The 12,883-nt window shown below is 38.1% G+C and overlaps 1 protein-coding gene across 1 annotated transcript in view; it reads right to left on the bottom strand.

Moving 5' to 3' along the window:
- Nucleotides 1-5,189: 5,189 nt before the first annotated feature.
- LOC124157547 (ATP-binding cassette sub-family G member 4) overlaps nucleotides 5,190-12,883 on the bottom strand; it is a 96,205-nt gene continuing 88,511 nt past the window's right edge. The window contains exons 10-13 of the mRNA XM_046532371.1: nucleotides 12,277-12,432; nucleotides 9,942-10,075; nucleotides 8,378-8,468; nucleotides 5,190-7,001 (exon numbers count right to left, since the gene is read on the bottom strand). Coding sequence (XP_046388327.1) covers nucleotides 6,885-7,001; nucleotides 8,378-8,468; nucleotides 9,942-10,075; nucleotides 12,277-12,432 — 498 coding nt within the window. The 3' untranslated portion in view covers nucleotides 5,190-6,884. The remainder of the gene's footprint in view (nucleotides 7,002-8,377; nucleotides 8,469-9,941; nucleotides 10,076-12,276; nucleotides 12,433-12,883) is intronic.

The following is a 12,883-nucleotide window of genomic DNA, read 5'->3' as shown; positions in this document are numbered from 1 at the left end:
CATAGACTGCAAAAATAATTTTCAAGATTTATTTTCTCACCGAATGGAACAAAACTGGGGGGCGTCCCAAAAGAAATTCGAAAACTTTAGAAATAAGGATCACCCTAGTGGACTGCCACAAGAGATATGATAGATAGATTGATAGAAAAATATTTATTGCTCAGAAAATATTCCGTAAGAACAAAAATAATGTTAAATTACATAAATAAATCATATTTTGCTAGCAAATTACATAAAATACAATATAAATTACTGCAATGATAACAATGATAAATGATTAGAATGATATTCCATTTCATGACACAACCGATCATAGCAAATGCATGAAATATAGTAAAAATCGGCAAATTGAGCATTTTCCAAGCAGGATTTTATACAAACACAAACAAAATGTCACATATTTTTAACTAAACAAAGAAAAAACAAAAAAAAGTTGACATCAGTTGGTATCTCATTCCAAATCCGAGAAGCGGTAACGAGAAAAGATTTGCTGTAAACAGTAGTGCGATGTCCAGGGAAATACAACATATTGAGATCAGACCACATAGTGTGCATTGTAGAGACAGATGGACAGCTAAGGAACAAATCATACGGATACCTTCGTGCATTGTTTATAAATATTACAAACAAAAAGGATCCCCGAAGGTATTCTCTACGGTATTTGACGTCGAGCCATCTTAGTTGCTTATAATAAGGTGTAATGTGGACGTCTCTGCGAAGGTCAAAAATGAACCTAAGGCAGGAGTTTAAGGCCCGGTAAAGTTTTAAATAACTTTCTTCGTTGAGGTCATTATAAACAAGACAGCAGTAATCTATTATAGAGAAAATAAGCGACGATATGAGTGTTTTTCTAGTATTAAAAGGAAGTAAGTATTTATGAACTTTAAACTTATAAAGTATGGAATGAATCTTGATAGAAATATTATTTACATGACAATCCCAGGATAAGTTGGCAGTTAACGTAGCCCCTAGATTATGCGCATTATTGGAATATTGTTTTAGTACGCCGTTATCCACAATATTGGTAGTAGTAGTGAGGTTAATGTTACGTATCTTCCTTGAACTACCAATGATGATAGCTTTGGTTTTACTTGTGTTTAGGATGAAATCGTGACGAGTGGCCCACTCGGTTATTCTATTAATGTCTTCATTAATTTTTATACGGCCTCGTCAATTTCATAGGGCGAACAACTGCGGTAAATTTGGAGATCGTCGGCATAGAGCATGTAACTGGAGTGCTTTAGACAATTGGGAAGGTCGAGTATGTACTGAGAGAATAATAGGGGGCCAAGGACAGACCCTTGTGGTACACCAGTGGTTACTGTTGCCCAAGTTGAGAGATTTTCTTGACTGTCTCTCACTGCTTGGTAACGGTTAACTAAGTAAGAATGAAACCACTTTAGCACATAGCACGAGAAGTTGAGTTTTTTCAGTTTATCAAGTAGGATAGTGTGATTTACTCGATCGAATGCCTTACTAAAATCGAATAAAATCAGCACTGTTATCAATTTTTTATCTATGGCCTAGCGTAAGTCGACCGTAATTTTTATTAAAGCTGACTGAGTGGAGAAGTTATTGCGGAATCCAGATTGGAATGGATCAAAACTGTTTTCTAGGGAAAGAAGTTCAACTACTTGGAAATGGACACATCGTTCTAGAGCTTTGGAGAGGGTACAAAGTATAGAGATTGGTCGGTTATCAGATGGGTTTGAGGGATTTTTGACCTTTTTTATCGGTGTTACTAAAGAGGACTTCCATAGAGTGGGAAACTTGCAGTATTGCAGTGAATGATGAAAAAGGTCAAGAATAATTGGCATAATAGCAATATTGGCATAATAATTGGCATTTATAAATAATAATTATTTATCATTGCATATGATATCTCATCCAAACCAGTAGATTTGGATTTAAACCGAAAGCTAAATTTATATAGCATTTCGGGAGTGATAGACTGGAAATAGAATTTTTTGTAGAAAATGGTACAGCGAGATCAAGGAAATTGGGTACAAGAGTAGGAATAGAGTATTTTTCTTTATCAGTGTTTGCTAGACACGTTAAGTAATTATTAATTTCGTCCACTGTGAGATTAGGGGCCAAATAGTTTTGCTTTTTCGGTCTATTCCGAGTTGTCGCAGTTCCTTCCAAATGCGCTTCGGTTCTTGGAGCCCGGAAAGGGCACTAGAGAAATAGTTTCTTTTCGATTCATTTATCGAAAGCTTCACTTCGGGTCTCAGGTGTTTGTATACAGCATGAAGAGCTGGCTGCTTGGAGCGAATGAAGGTTCTAAGAATGCGATTACGTTCACACATTTTTTTCGAATGCCACTGGTTAACCAGGGAGCGGTGGGTTGTTTAGGGTGGCAGATACGCACAGGAGCATATCGGTTGAAATAACTCACAAGATAATAATTAAAATTTTTAAGTTTATCGTCGATGCAATTTGACTGAGTCATGCGCAACTAATCAGCAGAAAGTAAGTCTTCCAGAAATCTTTCGAGGTTGAAGTTTCTGAAATCACGAAATACGAGAGTTGGGAGTTTAGCAAAAGGGAAGGAAATATTTTACGAAACAGATATTTGGTCATGAGCAGATAAGAAAGGCACTGGAGATTGTGAGAAGTGCGATAGTTTCTCCATGTCATCCACCACACAGAGGTCCAGGCAGGTATGGCTAGTTAGAGTATGGTGAGTAGGTTTCGAAGACACGAGGTGGAGATTGTTACAGAGAAAGAAATTGTTTAAGTGAAGACAATCATAACTTTCATGATTCATCATGTTCACATTAAAGTCTCCAACGATGATGATATTTTTATATGTTGGATAAAACCGTAGAAATGTTGATTCAAAATCTCGAGGTCGGCTTCACAGCGTGTGAGACGCCGTCCACCGTCCTCTTTCCTAACAAACATCGGCCCATTGCGAATCCACAAATATTTCAATTTGCCCTGCTTTTTCAATTCCTTGGCAGCAGAGTATAGTCGACGGTTTAAGTTGCTGAGAGCTTCGTTGATGTAAATAGTGCGATTGTCATCGCAGGAAAGGTCTTTCGCGGAGAGGTTTTTTTCTCGCGCGTCGTGCTGCAACTGCTGGAACTCTCACACGAAATTATGCCGGAGAAACCGAACTTTTCGGAGGTGTTGAGAGGCAGAGGCGTTCTTATTTGATCGAACACTAACCCAATAACATTAGTCAATATCACTGGGGGTTAAACTGACTCCTAGTACAGATGCCATTTGACACACTCATGTTTCTGGTTTTTCATCCCTCTTTTGAGGAATGCCATGAATATCCATGACATTCCTAAAGGAGTTCTGCTCTGTAGCACTTAATCTTATTTCTAAGTAATTAATACGTTTTCGCAGAGCCTTGTTTTTTTCAACTATGCTATCAGTTTATTGTTAACTGAATTGAGAGTCTCGTTGAGGAAAGCAATGCTTTAAGTATGTTCTTCGATCGTGCGTTGCCACTGTGACATAGTAAGATTGATTGAGGACAATTCGGCTTTGATGGCTCTCTCAAACTCACGCTGGCTATCCTGTAAGTCGGTGACACGTTCCAACAGTACCTTCAGCATACCATCTGAAGATTCCGTGAGGGCTGGAGGGCGTCGAATTAAGAGCGGCGAACCGACGGGAGTGTCGTCCCGCCGTTTGCTGCGAGTGGAGATGTGGACTTGACTACAGCTACCACACGTAAGAATCTTTTGAGTTTGTTTGGATGCCTTGGTACACACAACACAGTTTTCAGGCATTACGAAATATGCTCTTTCACTACCAAGAGAGCAGCATTCGACTGTTCACGGCGACTGCCTGCTAGCGATTGATGACAGAGCTGTGATGATAGCTCTATTAATGGACAGGGGCGCAACTAGGAATTATGGCTGGGGGGGTTTAGGTGCAACTAATACCGGTGTGTGTGGGGGGTATGGCATACCCACCAGGATAAGCGGTATGTGCGAGATTAATAAATTGCGGAATTTTAAGATAAATGATTCAAAATGGTGGCGTTTTACGGCTTTCTGAGGGATATTTTATTAATCTTTACACTATTCTATTAGTAATATCAATCTAATTAAGTAAAATGGATAAAACCTTAAAAATTTCTCCGAGCTCTGGGGGGTTTTATCCCCCAAAACACCCCCCCTCGCTGCGCCACTGGTAATGGATGCCACCCACTCATCGCTTGTTTTGTGTCCAATGCATCATTCATCCTATTCTATTTCGGGGCATATTTATCCTGAGGTAAAGTTTTCAACTGCATTCGGTCTCAGTTTCCTCGTGAGCAGTTCCTAGTTACAGGCTTTGTATTCCTCTCGCAATTCGTTTTTTAAAAGCCAAGAAAATAAGAACAAAATGAGCAACATTTGGGATGGAAGGAGTCGTAGAGGATTGCAGATGAATATACTGCGCCAGAATAGGAATTACAACGCCATAATTTTTCATCTAAATATTTGATCAGTGCTCAATTAATGATAATAGCAAAATGCGGTATTTCATTGCGTACTAATTTTTTCAGCGAGAACGCTTCGTTTATGTTATCGTAATTTGAAAATAGTAAAATATTTTAGAAAAGAATGATTTTTTCCTCCCACCGAATTTTCAATTTGAGAATTTCACTCCCTTGAATTTTATGTTTGGCATGTGTGAAGGCAGAGACTTGATTCCTTTCTTTGATTTTGTGTTACTTGAAATAATATTAACCTTTTATATAAATAAAAGTAACATTTAACTTCTTGATCTAGGAATAAGAATTTATTTTTGAAGAAATGTATAATACCAATTTAAATTGAAATTAATTTGTTCGACAGATGCTGGAATTTGTAATATTATCGCACCAACCAATTACCTCGATGTGGCAATTCTATTTTTATTAATAAGTGGGGGTCTTGATTTGTTGAGACAATTTTTTGAGGAAATTAATTGCCCCAAGAATGCTTGAAATGGAAATTAGTTGGTTCGTTGGTTGCTGGAAACCTAAATGATTGTGATGAAGTTCTGATTTATGCATCGATTTAGAGGCTAGTTGACGTAAATATCATTATTGACGTAAATATCACTATTGACGTAAATATCATTATAAATCTGAAAAATTTTGTCTCCATATCTAATCATCACATAAAACATAATAATTATGAAAGATCGCTTTCTACTTACATGGGAAAAATTGGCAGGATAAGGAATCACTGAACAGATTTCATGTAATCATGAATTTATTGCATTCCAGTTTCTTACATAACTTTATTAATAATTTAACCTATCCATTACAAAGAATAACAAGTACCGAGTGAGTCCTAAGAGAGCATTTAAAACTAAACAATAACATTTTTGAGCATTAATGTGGCCCAATTTCACCGCTAAATATCATTTTTAATAAGGCACTGTTGCCTGGTTACTGGTTTCATATGTAATCCAGGCCATTTCCGAGAGTTCCAACTCTATATTACGTCAGTATCATTTCATCAACAACATCTTGAGTACTAAAGTCATAATTGATGACGCTAGATATAATGAGGAGTCTGAACTCGGAGTTAAGATAACATCTTAGGCTCTTTCGGAAATGCCCTTATCTTCAAGGTAGCCAGGCCTAACTTTTTCTGGTTTGAACGCAAATATTAACTGAGGATTCTTTTTTTTTAAGTACCTAAGACTGACGAATCCTTGGTGTAAGTGAGAAATGGGTATATCTGCATAGGGCTTTAACTAAGAAATTGAACTGAGAAATTGAACCACTTACCATAAAACTTCAGTTCTAAAATTTTGGCAACCTTTGGAACGTTGGAAGAGCAATCCCTAGAACTTTACTTACAGTGTGTACTTCAACTCGCTCTCTTTAACCCACTGGTTCATTAAGAATTATCATGTGATTTAATGTAAATTGAATATTCATATTTCGTTTCATGTACTTTACAAAATAAAACTTATGACATAGACAATTTTAAACGGGCTTAAACATTTTGCTGCCATTTGATTCTTTTTCACTTTCAACGAGAGACGGTAGGAGAAACTAAGCGAATAAAAAATTCCTTCACTATGGTAGCCATCGCTTAACTTTGGTTATTTTAGAGCTGTATACTTATCAACAAAAACACTTAAAAGAAACATCGTTTGTAATGGAACTTAAAACTTGATCACAAGTCCACAGAAACCAACTTCAATATCATATCCCTTGTCTCGAAGAGAACGCTTCTAGGAATAACACCGAAAGTATTTATATATGTTATCACACTGATGGTCTCGTTGCCTCTATTAAATTTTTCCTCTTCCTTCACCTATATATCACTGTCAACTAAGTAAAATGTTTTTAGTTCTCGTGGGCAAATATTTAGGCAGAAAACATTTTGATGCAGAGGAGTTGCTTCAATTATCACAGGTCCTTTGCGAGGTAATCAAATCGTGTACCGACCAATAACGCCCTTGTACGAAGGAAGTTTGTCGAGCCAGGTCACAAAAAACCTGTTCTGCAATGAGACGTCGTTGGACGGGTCTTGATTTGTCGACGCACACGTTGTTCAGTGAATTCCTCCTTCCACTGAATCTTGAAAATAAACATGTCTCCCTGTCCATCGGCCGGCCAGCAAGCCTAATTTGAACTTTCGACACCATTTAACAACAACAGAAATGCCATAGTGCATCGTTAATAACATTATAATCAACATTTCCTGACTAATAACTCGCAGGTCTTCATGCAGCAGCACGAGAACCTACTGGGTACTTTCCACTGGGTTAGGCCAAGGAGAGATTTTAAAGAGGAGAAGGAGGAAAATGAGACTAGGGTACAACAGAGGCAAAAACCAGTTCATTCAAAAACAGTCCAATAGCGTGACACAAAAGCCCCTCTCGGAGAACGATGATTGAGACAGCTGCCGCCAATGCGAGACTTGGTTCCATCATCGCTCGGACATGATCTTCCATCGCAGAAGGACGTAGGACGCGATTCGGAGGATGAGCAATATGGCTAGTAGAGCCAGCACGTCAACCAAAAAGCTCCCTCCTTCCATGTCAACCTGTTGAAAAAAAAAGAAACATTTGACTGCGTCAGTATCTCATAAAGATTTCACGAGGGTCTCTGATTTCGAAACCCGTAATGGAGTTCCATGCTAGGCAGAGATGGCAATTGAAACTAACCGAAAGGCGAAAACAGTAAAATTTCAATAGTTTCGTTCCCAGGAGCGAAATGTAGAAACGAAAAGAAAAAGAATAAAACCAGGGGAGCTAAACTCAGGGTCGAAACGAAATCGGAGTCAAAACTACTTCGGGTCGAAACTAAACTAAAACTCTGGGACAAAACGAAACGTACGAGATGATAATGTTTCGCACCAGAGGGACTTCGTGCTTCACCTTCCACGCCACGCACTTCGAACGGTTTAGTTTCGACCCACACTCCGAGTGCAAAGTATGGTCGAATGAAGTTTAGATTCCGCCTACCGGCATTAGATGCACGGGGCTCTCATATTTTCATCACGGGAGAACGGTGAACGCAAACTGGCCACTCGATTTTTAGCTCGATGTTTTAGCCTCTCTACACCTATGTCAAACGTAATGGGTCGAAACTATCCCCTTTTATCCCCCTCCACTCAACTTCTGTGATTGAAAAATAAATATGAGCAGCGAAATTTCGATTAATTTAGTTTCGCTCCCGGGAGTAAAGTTTCTTTACGGGTCGAAACTAAACTCGTTGGTGATTTTAATTTCGTGCGGAACGTAACTTACCCTAGGCCTCATATTTTAGTTTATCTCCGGGTCGAAACGAAACATTTTCGTTTCGTTTCTTTTGCAATCCGTAATGCTACGTTGCGTGGCCTCTGTGACAGTCTTATGATCAATTCAATAATTCAAATCAGACAAGCTTAGAGATATTACCGCGTTCTCAATTGTTTGTAACACCTAATTTTGAGTGGTTTGTTTTGGTTTTGGTGTGACGTAATTCAAGCAATAATAAGCAGCAGAGGTGGAGTGAGGTAATTGTTGTGATTGTTGACGGCGCGGGGGGAAGTGAAAAGGAGGGGAGTCGGATTGTGATAGTTATGGCGGACGGGTGTTCCCTTGCTCCCGAGTTTGTGTCATTTTAAGTTTAATAAACTATTTGTAAGTGACGTGAAAATAAGAGTAATTAATTGAAACGTTACATGTTATAATATGTAACTCAGGTCAAATCCATTAAGCGCTGACAAAAGCAACAAAAAATATAAATACATTGATATTCTGATCGGTATTCCTACTATCAGACGGTAGAATCAGAGTGAAATGATGACTCATCTGATCACTAATGAGGTACTTCCGTAATCATCATTTCACTCTTGCATCATGTACTGTTTATTTATCCAAGGTAATTGTATCAGTATACCTATTTTTACGACGTAGCTACTTGAATTACACTCACCTCCCGCAGGAACTTCTGTGGGTACCTGTAGTGGCAGTACCTCTTATCACAATCCAAGGTCTCCCTGTCGTTATAAATAGCCACCACATACCTGAAAATGTAAAATGTGACATCATGAAAAAGTTATAACATTTTTTCACCGCGATTTGAGATATATCATCTGTGAAGTATAAATCCTATTTAACTTTGCTACATAAAAAATGCAATATTGGGCGTCTACGTTCTTTCTTCTATCCCTCGCCACAGCTATACATGTGATAAGCATGTTCCTCTTTGTGGATACTGTACCTACCATTGTAGGTCAGTGTTATTTATTTATAAATCTCTTGCATATTCTCCGTAACAGCGACACTTTCTGGTAATATTTTTTTAAATCAGTGCCATTCTCCCCACATGCCATATTTGTTTGTTCTTCGACGGACCATTTAACTCGAGGTGCATCTTATTATTATTTTTAACCAGAATTATTATCAAGTTCTATACACTTTGAATGGTCATGCTGAATGATCATGCGAATGAAATCGTTCTCCGTACATAACGGAAAAATTCGCGAATGAACCGTCGTGCGCATGATCATTCAGTGAAAATTAGAACATGTTCGATTTTGCTCGCATGATCCTGTGTATGATCGCTCAGCATCATTCACCATGGTCATTCGCATGGTCATTCACCGTGTATAGCGGCCTTTATATTCGTCTTTTCTCTATATGCCCATAATTGCATATTCTTAAAAAATCTTTAAATGTTTATTTTTGTTATCACCTTTACTCGTATTCATATTCAAGTTTATCTTTGTATTTGGCCGTAAATATTTATTTGCAATTCATATTTTTATTCTCTTATCACCCTGTTTGGTATGGATTACTCTCTGCCACGCCACTTTTCCATCACTTTCATCTACTGAGTGAAGTTAGGACATACCTATGAAATTTAATTTTCTCCACCTACGAATGACTATTTGCTGTATGCTATACACTTAATCATTCACATGATGCCTTCAATTATTAGTAATACTTATTTTTCCACTCTAATTGAGTAATAAGAATATCCTTTTTGGCCCAAAACGCGAGTATTTCGAAACGTGAAGCTAGTGTTATTATTTATATTTTCTTCTTAATTGAATCATGTTGCTTAAAGTTAAACGTCTTTTTAATGTTGAAGTTTCGATTAAAAATTTTACATGGACAAATCAATAGCTAAAAAAGTTTAAAAATGCATTTGTGCTTACGAATCATTTTCGAAAATTGGTTAATAATCTTTTTGGTACTTAAATTTTTCTCTACTAATCTAAAAATGCGTAATCAATGTAAGACTGTTACAACGTAATTACTTTAAAAAAAACTCAATACCGACTCGCCTTCGCCGCATATGACTCAAATATTGCTGATAAGTTATGGTGCAGCTATTTACTCTCGTCAAATACATTTTTTTCTCCAACTTTTCTGTTTTCGCACACAGTAGATGATTTGACAAATTATTCATGCATGGCGTATGAATTCCCAATCACCCATTTACTGAGATAACATTTAAAATGTAAAGATAATTGGTATGGAGTCTTACTTACCCTTCAAGACCATACCGCAGGTAGGAAACATAGGAACCCCAGCGGAGATATTCTGGCATATCCCTTATTGTTACACCGAATCCAGCGAACATCATCATGGGAATAGACAGCACCGGGCCAAGAAAGGTTCCATTCTGAAAGGAATAAAATTATTGCAATTAGATTAATTCAGGCATAAAAATGATAAATTGGTATCGAGCGATCGCGAAACGCCCATGAAAAAGTTACGAACTATATTTGCTTTCATGACCTCGAGTGTTTTTCAAGGCACGAAAAATTCCATTTAATCGATTTTTAAAATCAAATTAACAGTGAGAAAAATATAATTTAAAAATTACCCTTATCTTTAAAAATTGCAATTTGTGCGATCATGTTTTGAAATTGGTGCTCGGCATTTAGTAATGATTGAATTAATTTTTATCATAAATTGGTCTTGGGTGTTTTTGAACTTCCAAAATGAGGTCCAGAGCAGTTCTTCAAGAGAGGGAATATCACAGAGAAATGGAAGAGTTTATATCACACACTCAGTGATACAATACGAAGGTTAGTTTGAATAACTTGGGTGGGGGACGTGGTAGGGTTGTAGGTAGGTTTCTGACCGAAGGATCCGGAGTTCGTATCTCGGGTGAAGCTTTTCGACACCCCTAAACAAATCCGAGAAGTGCGAGGTGTCCGAGGTAAAGTAAATGGCCCCCATGCCCTGAATGTTTGCTATTCACATGCCTGAGGCTTTGTTCAGGGTGATTTCTACCCTCACCTATTCACACCGAAACCACAGAGGAATATAGTGTTTTTAGACTATATTTGGTGGGAGTCTAACATCCTCGGACCATTGCAAGTCAGTTTTCTTAATGTCACAAAGGACAGTGTCGTTTGAAGGCCGTATATTGATCCTGGTTCGAATCCAGCTCAGGACAAATCAGACTTCTCTTCCGTCGAATGTTTGCAATTCGTGTGCACTTATAGTTAATAAGTGCGTAAATCACTAAATCAGCGATTCATGGTATGGTAAAGCATTTGGTGGAGGTAACCGACACTTTGCACTTTCATTTGCGCCATGCGTTAAGGAAGGGTGGAGAGAAACCAGGCGTCGGCATTTGTCTGATTTTAAAAAAGGCTAAAAGGTGGTCACATTATAACGTCCTATGCGACGTACGGAATGCTGTACTTCTCTTTCTCCTCTCCAAATTGCACTCTAAATGCACTTAAACAAAGATCGGGCTGTCATAGAAATATCACCGTAACCTCCGCGATTTGCAATAGTAACCAGTATCAACCTTATAATTCAAATGAAGTTACAGTGAGAAGCATCTAACTTATAGAAATAGGTAGGCTTTCACCCATACAGTCGGTCATTTTTCTCGCTGCCGAGAGAAAGTATGAGTAAACTAGCAATCTAAGAATAAATTGGCGAAGGAACCCGTGGAGCTGAGCGTAATTTTATTGGGGGCTATACCTAAGATAAGCAAGTATCAAAAAGTAATAATTCAAATAGAAAATCTGTTTACGCTGCATGGGATCGAAACTCAACTTTTGTTCCGGCCACCCAGCTGATTTTAAACTAACGGAGGAGAAAATGTTTCAATATCGTATCCTGCATGTAAAGGTCGGTTGCATATTCTTACGGATTGCGATTGGTTTTCTTCTATTCTTATTGGTAAACGACATTGCCGTTGAGAAGAAACTGTATCCCATTAACGATAACGGTATTGAATAGAATCGGCTCTGAATAAAATTAAGTATACCAGCGCCGAAATCCTCGTGAAGGTAATAAAAAATAAGCAACATTGAAATTGTGATATTATTTTTTTGAAGTAATAAAAATTCATTTACAAAGTTTTTTTGTCAATTATTCTCCTGTATATAATAAATATTCTCCTGTAAATAATGTATATTTTTACTCCATAATTGTTTACACTATTTAAGAACGAATAATTCGGAGCTTTAGGCAGCCTCAAAGGTACAAGCACCTGTATCATGACTGCTTTTCGTACGATCTCGTAAATACGTACATGCCATTGCGGGTGTTGTTATAAAAAAACTTAAATTTTGCCATATTATTTTATACTTACATGCTATCTGCATACGCATGTATGTTTGCATGCAATCTTTGTATGAATACGCAGCTGGAATATTTTGCTCCCCCATTTATATTTGAACCCGGACTCATTGAATGGGAAGCCAACGCTCTAGCCACCACACCAGCGCGATTCATCCATTGCCACTCGTATAATTTCTTCTCGGTGGCATAAACGAGATAGAATTTGCTCTAGAAATTCCAAAATGCTTGCTCTTTCTTGACACAAGACCGCATGAAGGCTGGCATATTACTTACGACAACGTTGAATACGGCTCCGATCATGAGTCCGAAGCTCTGAGCGACGAACATGACGAGGAGTGAGATCACGGCGAACATGGAGAAGCGGGTCATGTCGAGGGGCTGCGCGCTCATGAAGTACACTATGGCACTGAAGAGGATGCAACCAAAAGTCTGCAAGTAAGGAAAAAATCACTCCATTAATTTTGGCATGTTTAACCAGGGGCAACCAAAGGCATTTGAGGCTTCGAGGCAATGCCTATTTTCTTATCCAGTGTTTTTTATGGACCCCTGCAGATATCCCAATAAGAACTGGAGAGCCAGGGGCATGCTGCCCCCCTTGCCTCCTCCCAGTGACGGATGCTTGCGGGGCTACCCGAATTGCCGAACATGGCAGAACCACAATTGTAACTTTTTTATACCGTAAGATAGCATTGTCTTTTACATGCTTATAATCAGTTTACATAAAAAATATCTTAAATTTCGCGTGTAATCTGATTATTTTTCACTACGATAAAAGTTAAGTTAGCTTAAAATATCTTTTTCGCCCCCTCCTTGAGTTTTTTTCTGATTTTTTCGTTACTTCTCCATATACTGAGTCGCCATGCATTTCATATTAAAAATA

This window comes from Ischnura elegans, chromosome 4 (assembly GCF_921293095.1).
Source record: "Ischnura elegans chromosome 4, ioIscEleg1.1, whole genome shotgun sequence".
Lineage (NCBI taxonomy): Eukaryota > Metazoa > Arthropoda > Insecta > Odonata > Coenagrionidae > Ischnura > Ischnura elegans.
Note: the sequence above shows the minus strand (reverse complement) of the source record. Positions and strands in the feature narration are given on the sequence as shown.